The sequence below is a fragment of the Chrysochloris asiatica genome, unplaced genomic scaffold (genome assembly GCF_000296735.1).
Source record: "Chrysochloris asiatica unplaced genomic scaffold, ChrAsi1.0 scaffold00078, whole genome shotgun sequence".
Lineage (NCBI taxonomy): Eukaryota > Metazoa > Chordata > Mammalia > Afrosoricida > Chrysochloridae > Chrysochloris > Chrysochloris asiatica.
In genome coordinates, this window is record NW_006408596.1 from 3,366,804 (window position 1) to 3,383,411 (window position 16,608).

The 16,608-nt window shown below is 47.8% G+C and overlaps 1 protein-coding gene across 1 annotated transcript; it reads left to right on the forward strand.

The window, feature by feature from the left end:
- Nucleotides 1-5,664: 5,664 nt before the first annotated feature.
- HPD (4-hydroxyphenylpyruvate dioxygenase) lies at nt 5,665-16,608 on the forward strand. The gene is made up of 13 exons (XM_006865394.1): nt 5,665-5,686; nt 6,313-6,375; nt 6,722-6,826; nt 7,635-7,677; nt 7,821-7,903; nt 8,901-8,990; nt 9,877-9,980; nt 11,400-11,477; nt 11,939-12,101; nt 12,195-12,266; nt 13,619-13,741; nt 16,297-16,413; nt 16,498-16,608. The coding sequence occupies exons 3-13, from the start codon at nt 6,746-6,748 to the stop codon at nt 16,606-16,608; spliced, it is 1,065 nt and encodes a 354-aa protein (XP_006865456.1). The 5' UTR covers nt 5,665-5,686; nt 6,313-6,375; nt 6,722-6,745.

The window sequence follows — 16,608 nt, forward strand, 5'->3', positions numbered from 1 at the left end:
GACTGCTGCTTCCATGAGTGTTGATAGTTGATCCAAGAAGAATGAAGTCCTTGACAACTTCAATCTTTTCTCCGTTGATAAGAATGTTGTTTCTTGATCAGCATTAATAGCAAAGTTTTAAAAAACAGAAAACATGTTGAATGTGGGACCGATGACTTGTTCTGAAAACTTTCTCTCAATTCACAATAAAAAGTTAAAAAACAAAACAAATGCTGGTGAGGGTGTGCAGAGTCTGGGGCTCTCCTACACTGCTGGTGGAACTGCAAAACGGAGCAACAGCTATGAAAAACAGCAGAGCACTTTCTCAAAAAGCTGGAAATAGAAACACCATATGACCTCTTACATGGTATATATCTTCAAGAAACAAGCGTCATGACACAAACAGACATATCCATACCCATGCTCATGACAGCACAGACACCACATAGCAAAGCGATAGACACAGCCTAAGTGCCAATCAACAGAAGAGTAGTTAACAAACTCTGGTACATACATACAATGGAATGTCACGCAACACTGAAGAAGAACCATGATTCTGCAAAATACCTCATAACATGGATGAAACTGCAAGACATTATGCTGAATCAAATTAATCACAAAAGGACAAATATTGTATGAAACCACTATTGTAAAAAGTCACAAAAAGGCTCTCATGCTAAAAGAAACATCCTAGAATGGTTACCAGTGGTGGGAAGGAATAGAGAATTATTCACTGACTAGACGGTTGTTGTTGTTGTTGTTAAGTACCGCCAAGTCAGTTCCGACTCATAGCGACCCTGTATAGGGTTTCCAAGGAGCAACTGGTGAGCGTGAACTGCCGACCTTGCAGTTCAAACAGCTTTGCAGTCTGGCGCATTAACCCACAGCACCAGACCATTCACTTGGGTGGCAGGAGAAAGATGAAGGTAGGGTAGTAAAAAAGGAGTTCAAGATTTTAAATGAATAGAAGTAAATGCTATTAACTGATGGTACAGAGACCTAGAACATTCCAATTGCTAATCGTCACTCACTGCACTACCAGGGGGCCTTCATTTTGCCCACAGAATGCTTAAATATTGCAACTTGAATTTTTTTCAGTTCTTTCTTCTTGAGAAATGCTGAACGTGTTCCTCCCATTTGGTTTTCTAACTCTAGGTCTATGTACGTTTCATTATAATTCTTTACTTGGTCTTTTCAAGCTGCCCTTTGAAATCTGTTCAGTTCTTACTTCATCACTTCTTCCATCTGCTTTAGCTACTCTCTGCTGAAGAGCAAGTATCGAAGTCTCTTATGACATCCATGTTGGGTTTTTTCTGTCTTTTGTCTTCATGTATTATGTCCTTGATGTCATTCCATAACTTGTCTGGTTTTCAGTCATTAGTGTTCAATGCTTTAAATCTACTCTTTAGATGGGCTCCAAATTCAGGTGGGATATTATACTCAAGGTAAGGAGCTCTGGTAGCATAGTGATTACGAATCAGGCTGCAAACCGCAAAGTCAGCAGTTCGAAACTACCAGCTGTTCCATGGGAAAAAGATGGGGCTTTCTGCTCCCGTAAAGATTTACAGCCTCGGAAACCCTGCACAGGGTCACTATGAGTCAGTTCCGACTCCACGGCACATAACAACAACAACAACATACTCAAGGTAGTACTTTAACTCTCGAGGACTTGTTTTTATTTTCTTCAGGTGTGCAAGTGATGGTCTGTTATGTTGCCTCCTCAAAGTAGAGCCAACCTTAACGATGTGGGTGGAGTAAAACTTTCAGGGCCTTCATTTGCTGATGTTGCAGGGATCAAAATGAGAAGAAACAGCTGTAAACCTCTATTAATAATCAGAAAGTAAAATGTACAAAATACATGAATCAAAGAATATTGGACGTTGTCAAAAATGAAGTTGTTGTTGTTGTTGTTAAGTCCGTCGAGTTGATTCCAACCCATAGCAACCCTGTATAGGGATTCCAAGGAGCAGGTGGTGATCTTGAACCACCGACCTTGCAGTTCAAATGACTGTAGTCTGATGCATTAGCCCACAGAGCCACACCAGGAGTCCAAAAATGAAGTACAAGGTATAAAAATCTATAACTTCGGCATTACTGAGCTGAAATGGACTGGTACTGGCCATTTTGAGTCAGATAATCATATGATTTACTATGTCGGGAAGGACAAGTTGAAGAGGAATAAGGTTGCATTCATAGTCAGAAAGAGCGTCTCAGGATCTATCCTGAAGTACAACACTGTCAGTGATAGGATAATATCATACATCCATAAGGAAGACTACTTAATACAACTACTTATCAAACTGATGTACCAGAACACTAAACCACATGCCAAAGATGAAGAAATCGAAGACTGTCACCAACTCTGTAGTATGAAACTGATCAAACACGCAATCAAGATGCATTGATAATTACTGGTGATTGGAATGCAAAAGTTGGACACAAAGAGGAAGGATTGGTAGTTGGAAAATATGACCTTGGTGACAGAAATGATGCTGGAAATCACACGATAGATTTTTGCAAAACTGATTCACTGGAATTTCCTTTTTGCAACAACATAAATGGCTACTATACAAATAAGGAGCTCTGATAACATAGTGGTTACGAGTTGGGCTTCTAAACTCACAGACACCTTTTCAAAATTACCAGCGGTTCCACAGGAGAAAGATGAGGCTTTCTGCTCCCGTAAAGGTTTACAGCCTCAGAAACCCCCGACTGCGGCACGGAACCACCACCACCACCATACATGTGACAGAAATTGTAAATGTAGAAATATGAATTGTGTACATTTTTTTTTTTAAGTTTTATTGTGAATTGTGTGATAATTTACATGGAAGAACATTAGTTTTACACTCATCCATTGTATATCGTTTCATTGTCATGGTTACAATCCCCTCCATGCATCATCAACCAACCACCAACCAAAGGGCATATCCTACAATCCTGCCCCCCGCCCCCACTTCCCCCATCACCAATACACAGTCCCTCTCCCTCTCTGGATCTAAAGTCCCCAGCTGCTCCATCTGTCCATGTCATCGTCTCTGCCTCCATCTCAGGCATCACTGCTCCAGGGACCTCCGCTCCTAGACTGCAAAGTCAATCACTCCCCTCCTTTTGCTACAAAACATCTACCTTTACATTTCCAACCCTCACAGTCAGTCCTGATAACAATTATTCGCTATTGTACCACAAGAGACCTATCCGCATTTCCTTTCAGCAGCCCCGCCTAGACAGGGCTGTGTATATTCTTAACATCAACAATTTAAAAATGTTTTTTTCCTATTTCTATTTTGCACAGAAGGAGTTGTCGTCACTCAGAATCAACTCAACAGTAAGCATCATCATCATCTGTGCTTCTTAGGAATCTAGCTGTTGTAGGTAGTTAACATGCTCAGCTGCTAGCTGAAAGGTGGGAGGTTTGCGTCCATCCAGAGCTGTCTCGTAAGAAAAGCCCGGCAATCTGTTTCTTTAAAAAATCATCCCGTGACAACCCAGGAATGAAATGCTGAGGATGCAACACTAACCTGACTGAGCCCAGCCTGCGCAGGGAACAACTAGAAGGAGACAGGGGACCCCTGAGCCTGGCCTCTATAGGCTGCCTACCCCTGATCTCTGCCCACCGCTGAACTGACACCTAGTATCCCAGTGTGACTGACACCCACAGTGTTTTCTGGGAGCAAACTCCAGTGGGTAGGAAGAACAGAGTCCCCACCTCTGCCCAGCTGAGCAGGACCCCTGCCAATACAACCTTGGGCACCTGGAGCCTCTCTCTGCTACACTCCCTCGATCCAGTAAACATTGACTCTGTGCCCAGGACAGGTTCCGGGTGGGGGATGAGGGAGCCACTGCAACCAACAGGACAAGATGTTCCTGGTGGCCTCGTGGGGGATGGGGGGGGTGTGGCGGGGAGGATGAGCTGAGCTGTCCTCCTCCCATGGAACCTTCTGGGCCAGTGAGCTCCACTTTGGGTTACCTCCTCTCCAGTTTCCCCTGTTGGAAACTTCAACCCAGGGCACTGACTGGAGAGCAGAGACAGAGGAGGGTGAGGAGCAGTTGCCTCCAGATTCACTCAGAAAATGGAGAAAAGAATGAAGAGTTCTGGACGGGCAGGATGAGATCCAACCTCAGAATCAAAAGCTTGGATCTTTGGTCTTCCCGGCTCTGTGACCTGGAGGACATGCATTCACCTCTCTGGGCTTCAATTTTTTTCCATCTATCTGGTGGGGTTATTCATCTCTGCCCCGTGGACAGAGAGCAGACAGTGGGCTATGGAGGTAGAATAAGCCAGCTCTCATGCCAACTGTCCTGGGAAAGGCCTTTCACTGCCCTATGAGCTCCCACCCCCACCCGCGGACCTGCCAGGCTGTCCGGGCTCAGCTGAACCTGGCTAGTTCTGGGAGGGCTTCCTGGAGGAGGGGACACAGGGCTGGGTTTAGGGAGGAAGGCAGAGGAGAGGGTTCACCCTGGTATAAGCTTCTATCTGCTCCCTGGTAGGAAGGAACTAGTCTTTGGCACCTTCTTGCTCTTTGTCAGTTTTTGTCATCTGAATGGGGGTGATCCTTGGGGTGGCTGCTAGCCCATAAGGAGAAGGGGGTGGCTGATGTAGGGCATTTTGTAAAGCAAAATGTACAAAATACAAGAGGGCAAGGGGTCAAAGCACAGTGAAAAACTAGGTCTAGAACGGAGGATTCCAGGCAGTGAGGAGAGTTAGTAAAGTTAATTCCCTGGGAAGAGGGGGAGATGGCTCAACAAAGGATGAATTTAGGGACTGGGGTTGAGCCAGAGATAGGCAGATGTCCAGGAGCCATCAGGTAAATGCCACCAACAGCTTCCCCCGGCCTCCCTAAACAGTAACCTCTCTCCCAGTACTCAGGTGGTGGCATCGTCCCCAAAGAAATATAATCATAACTAACATGAACAGAGACCTATGTGTCAGGCCTGATGCCCAGGACTCATGCTTTTATGACATATTATTCCCCATGGCACCTATTCTTGCTCCTATTTTACAGATGAGAAAACTGAGGCTCAGAGGGGTTCTGGGACTTTCCTCATATCGTACGTAGCAGATCCATGATTCCAGCTCCTATACTTGTGCCTTTAATCACAATGATCTGTACCTCTTCCATCCTAAAGCTAAGCCACACACCTTACAACAGGACTTCAAGCCCCATCCCCTGCCCCCACCTCTTCAAGCTCCTCCTCAGTAAGAATTCTAGGGCCACCTCTATACTCAGGCCTTGGCTTCTGAGCATGGACTCTGAGGACAGAGATCAGAGTCCCTGCCTGGGGTCCCAAAGAGAATCTGCCCTTGGCTTCAAGCCCTGACTCTGCCCGCTTCTTGCTAGTGGCCTGTACAAGGCACTCCTCCTCTTGGGGCCTGGTAGCACCCCTGTCTCTCAAAGCTGGATCACAACCTCCAGCTAAGAACCTTTCAGGGGTGGGACCAGCTCCCCTCCACCGGGAAGGCCCTGAGGCGGGGCTGGGGTGGGGGGGGCGGGACCTGCTAGACTTAAATACTTCTGTCCAGCACTTCCCAGTTCTCTCGTCTGTGTCCCCATCTTCCTTACAAGTAGGAAACCCATCAACGTCCACCATGGTAAGTACCTGTCTGCCTCTAGTGCTGTTTCTGCAGTGAGCCAGAGAGCAACACCCCAAGTTTCACTGTGATTTCCTTTCTCCTCAGACGACGTACAGTGACAAAGGTGTGAAGGTGAGTAGCGAGGGGCACATGGGGACTGGGGCTGGACAGGGCCTGGGCCACGAGACCAGCGGGACAGCAATCAGCAGAGAAAACTGACTGTACCATGCCATGTGAAGTTCATGCACGATCACTCAACTGTGTCCCATGGCTACAAGATGGACTCCACCTTGCCCTCCTAAGAAACCTTGACCTTTTCTTAAACCCCTGTCCACCTCTTAATCCAGTCCGGAAGTTCTTTCTCAGGTTAACTTAAATCTCTTGCTTCAGTTTAAAGCAGTTTCCCTCTAAGGAATGTGGGCAGGCCTCTTGCAGGAGCTTCCTAACCCTGAGCCCCCAGGAGCTCTCCTCAATCCTGGGGTTTGGGTTGAGGCAGGGGAGGTGGTTGGGGGCTCCCCTCCCCACATTTGCACTTTTCTAAGATCATATCCAAGTCTCCAAGCCTGCCCCTGGAGTTCTGGTGTGGCGCTGTGGGTTAAAGCGCTGGATTGCAAGGTCGATTTGAACCGCAAGGTTGGCGGTTCAAGCTCACCAGCCGCTGCTCAGAAACCCTATACAGGGTCGCTATGAGTTGGAACTGACTCTGTGGCACTCAACAACAACAACAACAACAAGCCTGACCCTCTCTCCCTCCGCAGCCCGAGAGAGGTCGATTCTTGCATTTTCACTCGGTGACCTTCTGGGTGGGCAATGCCAAACAGGTAGGAAGGCTGGGGGGGCTCAGGTGGGCAGAGGGCAGGCAACAAGGTCTCCTGGACCAGGCAGGCCTCTGCCCAGGGCTGGTATTGGCCCCCGGAAGGGGAGGGTCAGGGCCAGCCCTGGGAGTATTCCAGGATGGGGGAGACAGGCTCTGTGACCTAATTACACAATCAGGACCATGGACCCCAGCTTAGATGAGGCTAAAAGGAGCCAGGGGGACAGCCTTTCCACCTGGGATGGTGTCTGGGCCTGGGGCGAGATGAGCTGAGAAGGCTAGAGCTCTCAGCCAGATCCCCCCAGGTCAGCCCCCCTGACCCTCATGAACCCAACCACAACACTCTGATTCAGGCTGCATCATTCTACTGCAACAAGATGGGCTTTGAACCACTAGCCTACAAAGGCCTGGAGACAGGCTCCCGGGAGGTGGTCAGCCACGTGATCAAGCATGGGAAGGTGAGTCCAACTCCAGGGCGCCTCAGCCTCTTTCCTGTGGGGCAGTGTATGCGTGGGAGTCAGCCCAGGGTGCCCTTGCTACAGTCCTGTTCCAGGAAGCAGAGTTTGGCCAGAGGAGCTAGCTAGTCAGTTCCACCCCCTCCAGGGCCTGGCCATGCTGGCCCCACACATGTTCAGGAAGACATGACCAAGGCCTAGGACATGAGGTTTAGGGTGGACGTCAGGGCCCAGGGAGTGTCTGGCAGAGGCGAAAGTCCCCATCCCAGACCAGCGGGGGATCTACAGTAGAGACCCATAATCAAGAGGTCCTGTCTGGTTGGGGAGGGGTAATAGGGCCATTTTGCCACCAGTAGGGGTATCTCAAGACTTCCTGGTTGTGCAGTGGTTAAGTGCTCAGCTGCTAACTGAAAAGTCAGCAGTTGGAACCCACCAGCTGCTCCTTAGGAGAAAGAAGTGGCAGCCATCTTCCATAAAGAGGGCAGTCTCAGAAACCCTACCAGACAGTTCTACCCTGTCCTAAATAAAGGGTTTCCATGAATGGGAATCAAATCGATGGCACGGGGCTTCAAGGGTGGACTGGAGTCCTGGTGTGGCACCGTAAGATAAGCACTGGACTGCTAATCTCAAGGTCGATAATTCAAAACCACCAGCTGCTTCTCGGAAACACTATACAGGGTCACTAAGAGTTGAAATCAACTTGATGGCACTTAACATCAGGGGTGGGCAGGGAGGAGGAGACATGGGGGCAGTTCCCCAGACTCAGACTCAGTTGAATGACCAGCTACCTGCCTTCTCCTCTATGTCTCAGATTGTGTTTGTCCTCACCTCAGCCCTGAACCCCTGGAACAAAGGTGAGGGGGCCCAAGGAGTGTGGATATGGTGTTTCGGGTGGGGCCAGGGACCCAGGGAACGGAGCTGGGGTGGCCAAGCCTGGAGGGAGAGTATATGTGAGGGGGGCAGGGACTCCAGTGCCCCCCACTCTTTCCGGCCACAGAGATGGGTGATCACCTGGTAAAACATGGAGATGGTGTGAAGGACATCGCGTTTGAGGTGGAAGACTGTGACTACATCGTGCAGGTGAGGCCCTGGCACCACCCTGCAGGACAAACAGTAAGGCTGGGCCTGCCTTTGGCCGGCCTCGGGGACCCGGACTGGAGGGTCAACTGAGAGCCCATCGTGTCCAAGTGAGGAACTCACAGGCCTGAGTCCCAGCGATGCCTTGCCCCTTACTAACAGTGGGTCTTCCTCTGAACCTCAGTGTCTGCACCTGTGAAACGTCATAACCACAGCACCAGCCCCGCCGAGCTCTCATTAGGAGGGAAATAGATCTTATGAATCTGTTCTTGAGCACAGCACTGCTCAAGAGCAGTTCAGAGTGCAGATTCCAGAGCCAGAATATCAGGGTATGAATCTCATTTGCTGTGTGACTTTGGGCAAGCAACTTAACTTCTCTGAGCCTAAATCTCATCTATAAAATGGAGATGACAACGATGTTGGTGGGAGAATGAAAAAATGAAAACTGTTAACACTAGAACAATGCAGGTCTGACAAGGAATAAGTACTGTTTTGCTGAGTACAAACATGTAAGACCTTGGAGATACTGTAGGTTCGATTCCAGACCACCACAATAAAGGGAATATTGCAATAAAGTAAGTCACAGGACTTTTTTGGTTTCCCAGAACATAGAAAAGTTATCTTGCCACTAGACTCTAGTCTAAAGTGTGTAATTTGTCATTGTTAAGTACTGTTGAGTTGGTTCTACCTCACAGCAACCCTGTATAGGGTTTCCAAGGAATGGCTGGTGGGTTTGAACCACCGACCTTGTGGTTCGTAGTCCAGTGCTTTTCCTACAGCATCACACCAGGAGTCTATAGCATTCTGAAAAAATTTGAAATATTGTGACCTTGACCAAAATGGGTCACAGAGACAAGACATGAGCTCACACTGTTGGAAAAGTATATTGAGAGACTTGTGGGGGGCTGCCTGGGCTGAAAGAATAGGAGAGTCCTGCATGCAATGGGATATCAAGTAGGGTCCAGCCCTCACTGACACTCCCACCCCATCTCCTCTGTAGAAAGCCCGGGAACGGGGTGCCAAGATCGTGCGCGAGCCCTGGGTGGAACAGGACAAGTATGGGAAGGTGAAGTTTGCTATGTTGCAGACGGTGAGTAGGCTTGGGGATGCGGGGGACACTGCTCCTGCTGTCAGCTCCCTCCCAACCCATCTAACTGCTTCCCATCATCTCAGCCTGCTGCCCCAAAGCATAGACCTTTCCCACTAGTCTCCCTCCTGTAATGCTTGACTTCACACCCACAATGAAGGGAACCACCAATCCTCGTCTTCCTCCCAGTGGGAAGTCATGGGCTATGGGGCCAACAGGGTGTAGAAGAAAGGACATGGGAACAGACAGGGTCTAGGGAAGCTATCCGCCTCACTAGTTGTGTGCTTTGGGCAAACAACATCACATCTTAGAGACTGTTTAAATGAGCAAGGATGAGCGTCTACATCTTCCTAGTCTGTTCCCTCATTGGTAATCCCTGAAGGAGACACTGTGAGGATCAAATGAGTGAATCTGTGTAGTACTGCATCTAGAACAACAGTGCCTAACATATCCTAGACATTACGCAAATATTGTTGATTCTTTTCAGCACCTGGATTATTGTGCAACAGAGACAATTATAGGCCCTGAAGATTGAGGCCAATTGAAAATCTGTCTCGTGCTTGCATGTTCACAGTCCACTCAGTGTATGTATTTTTACTGAGCACGTGCTATGTGCCAGGTTCTGTGGAAGGTGCTGAAGACAGGGAGCAAAACTGCATCCCTGCCCTCATGAGTATCTGGTCTCAGGGTGAGGGAGAGACTAAGAACCCCAAACCAGTGAGAAATCACAATCCTTCCAGAAAAGGAGAGTGAATTGCCCAAAGTCACTCACGGAGCTAGAGTGAAAGCTCATTAGAACCTAGGACTTTGCAGGCTCCTGGGAGATGGGGCCTGGTCCCAGTGGGGATGGCCGCTCAGGCCCAAGCCGAGCTCTGTCTCCCACCCACAGTATGGGGATACCACACACACATTGGTGGAGAAGATCAACTACACGGGCCGCTTCCTGCCTGGCTTCGAGGCCCCAATATTTATGGACCCCTTACTATCTAAGCTGTGAGTACTTCTTGATGCAGCAGTGGGGGCATGGGCCCTGAGATGGGGTGGAAAGCAACGTCCCCTGTCCCCGAAGTGATGATGGGCAGAGTGTCTGGGAGTCCGTCAGTCAGGGACCTGTAGGAGTTGTCAGAGTTAAGAGAATTGACTCTTGAACCACACTGCCAGGGTTCAAATCCAAACACTGTCTCTTCACAGCCTTTTCTCCTCAGAAAGTCACTCTCTGCCTCAGTTTCATCATCTGTGAAACAAGGATGCCATAGTGCAGGTTTAGTTCCAGACTACTGCAATAATATCTGGTAGCGTAGTGGTTACGAATCGGGCTGCGAACCTTAAGGTCAGCGGTTCGAAACTACCAGCTGCTCCGCGGGAGAAAGATGAGGCTTTCTACTCCCGTAAAGATTTACACCCTCGGAAACCCTATACAGGGTCGCTATGGGTCGGAACCGACTCGATGGCACATAACAACAACAACAACTGCAATAAAGACAATTATCACAACAAAGTGAGTCACACAATTTGGGGGGGTTCCCAGTGCATGGAAAAGTTATGTTGACACTACACTGAAGTCTATCATATGTACAGTAAACTCACCACATTGTCATGAGCCGATTCCAACTCACAAAGACCCTGTCGGACAGAGGAACGACCCCACAGGGTTCCCCAAACAGTCAGTCTTCACAGCATGCTGAAAAAGTTCAAGGTATTGTGAGAATGGTCAAAATGTGACAGAGACCCGAAATGGGCACCTGCTGTTGGAAAGATGGCACCAACAGACTTGCTCCCACAAACCTTCAGTTTGTAAAACACAGTATCTGCAAAACGCAGTAGAACAAAGTCTAATAAAACGAGGTATGCCTGTACATCCCTGCTAGGGTCATGGTGAGGTCTCAATGGGCCTCACAAAGTTCCTGGAATAATTCTATTATTCTGTAATCCCATTTTTCCACAAACTTTTTTTTTTTAATTTAAGGTTTTTATTGTGGATTGAATGAAAGTTTACAGGGCACATCATCAGTTTCACATTCAATCATTCATATAACCTGTTTCATTACATTGATTATAATCCCCTCCATATACCATCAGTTAACAGTGTTTCTCTCTATCCTCTTTAGCTTTTTTTTTTTTTTTTTGGGTGGGGGGGACTTTGCCTTTTTGGAGTTTACAGTCTCGGCTTCTAGGTAAGGTTTTTACATTTATCTGTGGATATCCAGGGCTCATGTATGAGATTACTAGCAAGCATACTGAATAATCAGATGAGGGCCAGTTTGCTATGTCTTCCACGAACTTTTTGAAGCCCCCTCATAAAGTAAGTTCTATGTAAGTGTGAGCTAGAATTATTCTTGGGGTGCCACTAGAAAGAGGGAGGCCTAGGAGACAAACTTCTCCTCACACCCCAACTCATTCTTTGCCCTCCAGGCCCAAGTGCAACCTCGAGATGATCGATCACATTGTGGGGAACCAGCCTGACCAGGAGATGGTATCTGCTTCTGATTGGTGAGCCTGCAGGGGACGGGGCCACAGCTCAGTTCAAGGCTAGGGAGACAAAATGGGAAACAGGAGACAAGGTGGTGGGGGGCTAGGCTGAGGGCACTAGTGAATCCATTCTTTCCCGGACTGTCCCTGTGGGACCAGAGGATGCTAGATCCAAAGCCATACTTGGGTTTTCCTCGGAGGAACCTGGGGACTAAAGGTAGGAAAGCTTGGAGGGTGACAGTCAGCCCCCACAATGAGCACCCCCTTTGTCATGGTGCTCTTCTCTCTGTTGGAGAACTGCTAAAATGCTTCACGTATTTTACTGACTCCCAGCTGAAGGACAAAGGATTAAATCCACAGTGTCCATGCTGGGATAGCTTTTCCTGTTTGGAAACAGGAGGGATTGTGGGAGGTGGCTACTAGGGCAGAGAGGCAGACCTCAGCTGGTGCTCAGAGCAGGTGTGTCCTTGTGGCCCCCGCAGGTACCTGAAGAATCTCCAGTTCCACCGCTTCTGGTCCGTGGATGACACACAGGTGCACACGGAGTACAGCTCTCTCCGCTCCATCGTGGTGGCCAATTACGAGGAGTCCATTAAGATGCCCATCAACGAGCCAGCACCGGGCAAGAAGAAATCCCAGATCCAGGTGGACCTGCCTAGGGGACGAGAGAGCAGGGCAGAGGCTGGGGGCTTCCTGCAGGGGCAGGGGTGAATGACAGTGACTCTTTCCCACCCCCAGGAATATGTGGACTATAACGGGGGCGCTGGTGTCCAGCACATCGCTCTTAAGACTCAAGACATCATCACAGCGGTAAGCGCCTCACTTCTGATCCTAATCCCCATCTTGTGCAGCCTCCAGAATTGGAGGGAGGAACTGAACTGCTTGATAGATCACAGCAGGCCTGGAAGGTCCAACCCCTCTGTAGCACAAGCCCAACCTTAGAGGTAGCAGGGGAGAGAGAGTTAGGAAGCCTGGTGTTTAGTTTTCATTCTGCCTGGGACCAGCTAATTGTCCCTGGGGGATTCAGTTCACTCTCTGCGTTTCAATTGACTCCCCTTAAAGATGAGGCTTCTTAAGCTTCAGCAACATCCGTGTATGGCTGGAATATAATGAGCAAGAGAGACAAGGGAAGGAGATGGGGTCAGGAGTGGGACAGATGGTGAAGGCTCTGGTAAGGACTTGGAATTTTATTCTATGACAGGACACCCTGAGTTGACATTGATTTAACTAAGGTCACTGTGGCTATTAGGTTCAGAATAGACACTTGCATGTCCAATGCCTGTTTTCCCAGGTATAATATGGGGATATAGTCCTACTGTGTGGCACTGTAAGTTAATGTGCTGGACTGTAAGGTCAATGGTTCAAACTCACCAACCGCTCCTTGGAAACCCTATACAGGGTCACTATGAGTCAGAACCAACTCGATGGCGCTTAACAGCAACAATAGTCTATCCTATAATACAGGGATGGGAACACAGTGGCTTTGTAGGATAAACACTGGGCTGCCAATCTCAAGGCTGGCTGTTTGAGCTCACGTCACTCCATGGGAGAAACATGAGACTTTGTGCTCCTGCAAAGATTTACAGCCTTGGAAACACTATGCTGTTGTTGAGTTGGGTCCAACTCCTGGCGACCCTTTATAGGGTTTTCAAGGAGTGGCTGGTGAGTTTGAATCACCAACCTTGCAGTTCAAACTTACTGTGGTTTAGGCCTTCCATGAGTCGGAAGTAACGCAATGGCACTTTATTGTTGTTAAATGCCAACGAGTCAGTTCTGACTCATAGTGACCCCTATAGAATGTCCAAGGAGCAACTGGTGGGTTTAAATCGTTGACCTTTTAGTTAGCAGTCCAGTGCTTATCCTACAGCACCATACCAGGACTCCAAGAACATGATATGGAGATAATAACAGTGGAACAGATTTCCACATGAGCATAATAAAGTTATACATAGAAAGTGGCTGAGACACATAGTGAGTATTCCTTAAAAGCAATTACTGTTCTTCCTAGCGGATTCTTGAAGCCAAGGTAAGAAAGGAGATGAAGCCGGGCACTCTGGCAACTTTTGGGAGCTTGGGGTAGCAACTGGTCCCTGCCTCCTGGGCCAGCCCCAGGGCCAGTGGTGATGAGCAGACAGGTTGATGTCAACCCTGCTCCAAAACAGATTCGCCACTTGAAGGAGAGAGGAATGGAGTTCTTGGCTGTTCCATCCACATACTACAAACAACTGCGGGAGAAGCTCAAGTCAGCCAAGATCCGCGTGAAGGAGAGCATCGACGTTCTGGAGGTGAGCCCACGGTGACAGCCTGCTGGGGACAGTGAGCTCTGCACGCCACCTGACCTCACAAATACTGAGGAGGCCCCAACCCTGGGAGTTGCATTCCAGGAAGTGGGGGTGGGGGTAAGAGACAAGTGAATACAGGTAGCCCTTGACTTATGACAGGGTTTTGACATAAGTTGAGTAACTTTTTTTTTAAGTTTTCACTATTATTGTCTCTTATTACCAGTATTTTTATAAGTCTGATCTTTATTTGGGGGGGGGGGATGTTGGAAACATTTACATATAAACTTAAAGATCTATTTTACACAAACCACAAAAAAAAAAAAAAAATAAAAAGGACTGTCGTAAGTGTGATTCCTCATAGCTCACATTAGTATCTTGTAAGTATGGAACTATGGGTAAATTGCAGAAAGCATCAGCATGTAGAAAGTTAAAATAAGCTATATAGTGAGGAGTGCACTAGGGTAAGAAGCCTCTCTAAGGAGGCCACATTTAGGTGAAATCTAGATGATGAGAGAGAGCTGGCTGTATACGGAAAGGCTGGGGGAAGGGTGTTCATGGCACAGGGAACAGCCAATGGTAAGGCCCTGAGGCAAGAAGCAGCTCCCTATGTCCGGAAAGAATGTTTGAGGACTCACCTCAGTCAGAGGTTGCAGGGACCATTGTCTCTGGGAGGCTATTTAGCAGTTGGGATTTTGTTTTTCTGTGGCCAAAAACCACAGGATGAGGTTTGGGGCTTTGTTTTTAACATCTTTCGTGAGCTACAATTCACACATGAGACACTGACCTTTATTTTAAACTTTTTCTTGTGAATTGAGTGAGGGTTTACAGAGTAGATCATCAGTTTTACATTCAACAAATTATACACTTTGTTTCATCTCCATGTAACAACATGTATCCCAATTCTTCTGTGTTTGTTTCCATTCTTCACCCTTTTGAATTTGGCCCTTAAGTAAATGCTGCCATTTGAATCTAGTACAATTGACCATTCCATGGTATGCGTACCTTACTAGTGTAGTTCAGACAACTGACTCTTTGTTTTTTAGTTGTTCTTGTGATCTGAGTGAAGGTTTAAAGAACAGATCATCACTTACAACGAACTCTTTTAAATCTATTAATGCATCTTAGTACATAAAGTTGTATAATCCTCACCACAATCTATTTCAGAACTTTTTCATCACTCCAAAAAGAAATGCCATTATCTCCACCCTCCCCTTGCCCCAACTCCATGGTACCCTTCCAGCCTCATGCAACCAGTAATCTATCTTCTGTTGCTATAGATTTGCACTTTCAGAAGTGCAAATGGAGTCATTCAGCGTATGGTCTTTTGTGTCTGGCTTCTTTCACTGAGCATGTTTTCACAGTTCATCCATGTTGAGCATGTGGCAGGATTGCATTCTTATTTCAGGCCAAATAATATTCCATTGTATGGAAGTAGTACATTTTGATGATCCATTCACCAGTAGATGGTAGGTGGACATCCGGGTTGTTTCCACTTTGGGGCTATGATGAATGCTACTATTGTGAACATTTGTGTATAAGTTTTTCTGTGGCATATGTTTTCATTTATCTTGGGTCTATATCTAAGAGTGGCTACGAATCCAGCTGTGAACCTTTAAGGTCAGCGGTTCAAAATTACCAGCCGCTCTGTGGGAGAGGGATTAAGCTTTCTGCTCCCGTGAAGAGTTACAGCCTCTGAAACCCTATATAGGGTCACTATGAGTCAGAACCAACTCCATGGCACATAACCACCACCACTACCACGCTAACTCTTTGTTTAACCATTTGAAGAACCAGAGTGTTTTCCAAAGCAACATTTTACATTCCCACCATCAACAAACGGGAGTTCTGATTTCCACTGGAAGGCTTTAAGCATGGAGTGAGACAAGATTGATATTTGAAAATCCCTCTGATTTCCATGGTTAGGATGGATTGGAAAGAGGCAAGGGCAGAAGAAGCAGGGAGCCCTAAGAGGAGGTTCTGAGGTGGTCTAGGGATAATGTTGGCTTACTTAAGGATTATGGAAACAGGTTAGTATCGGGACTATTTGGGGCTATATCTGGAGGTGGCTAGAAGTGCTGGAGAAAGGAGGGTCTTTCTTTGCCTTTGGGTGGGATACCAGAAGGAGAACAAATAATAAACACATTGACTGCTAACCAAAAGGTGAGAGGCTTGAGTCTACCTAGAGGCACCTAGGAAGAAAAGACCTGGAGATCTATTTCGAAAAATTCAGCTGCTGAAAATCCTAGAGAGCACAAGTCTATGCTGATACACACATGTTGTTATTGTTAAGTGTCATCGAGTTGGTTCCAACTCACAGCAACCCTGTATAGGGTATCCAAGGAGCAGCTAGTGAGTTTGAACCATCGACCTTGTAGTTCAAGGCGGCCTCGCTCTTTAGTGCATTAACCCACAGGATTCACCATAAATCAGAGACAACATAGTGGCAACTGGTTTGGAGGGAGGGGATATAGGCGTCCCTTTGAACTTTCTAATGACCTCATCATGACAAGGAGAGGGCAGGCCATCCTCCCCTCAGCCCCTGCTGGTCTCCCGCCTAGGAGCTGAAAATCCTGGTGGACTACGATGAGAAGGGCTACCTGCTGCAGATCTTCACCAAGCCCGTGCAGGACCGGCCCACGCTCTTCCTGGAAGTTATCCAGCGCAACAACCATCAGGTACAGCCTGTCCCTAAGGAGCCCAAGGGGGCATGCAGGGGACAAGTTCAACTCTTTAAGCTCACCTCCACTCTCCCGTTCCAGGGTTTCGGGGCCGGCAACTTCAACTCACTGTTCAAGGCCTTTGAGGAGGAGCAGAACCTAAGGGGAAATCTCACTGACCTGGACACTAACGGGTTGGCTCCGGGCATGTAG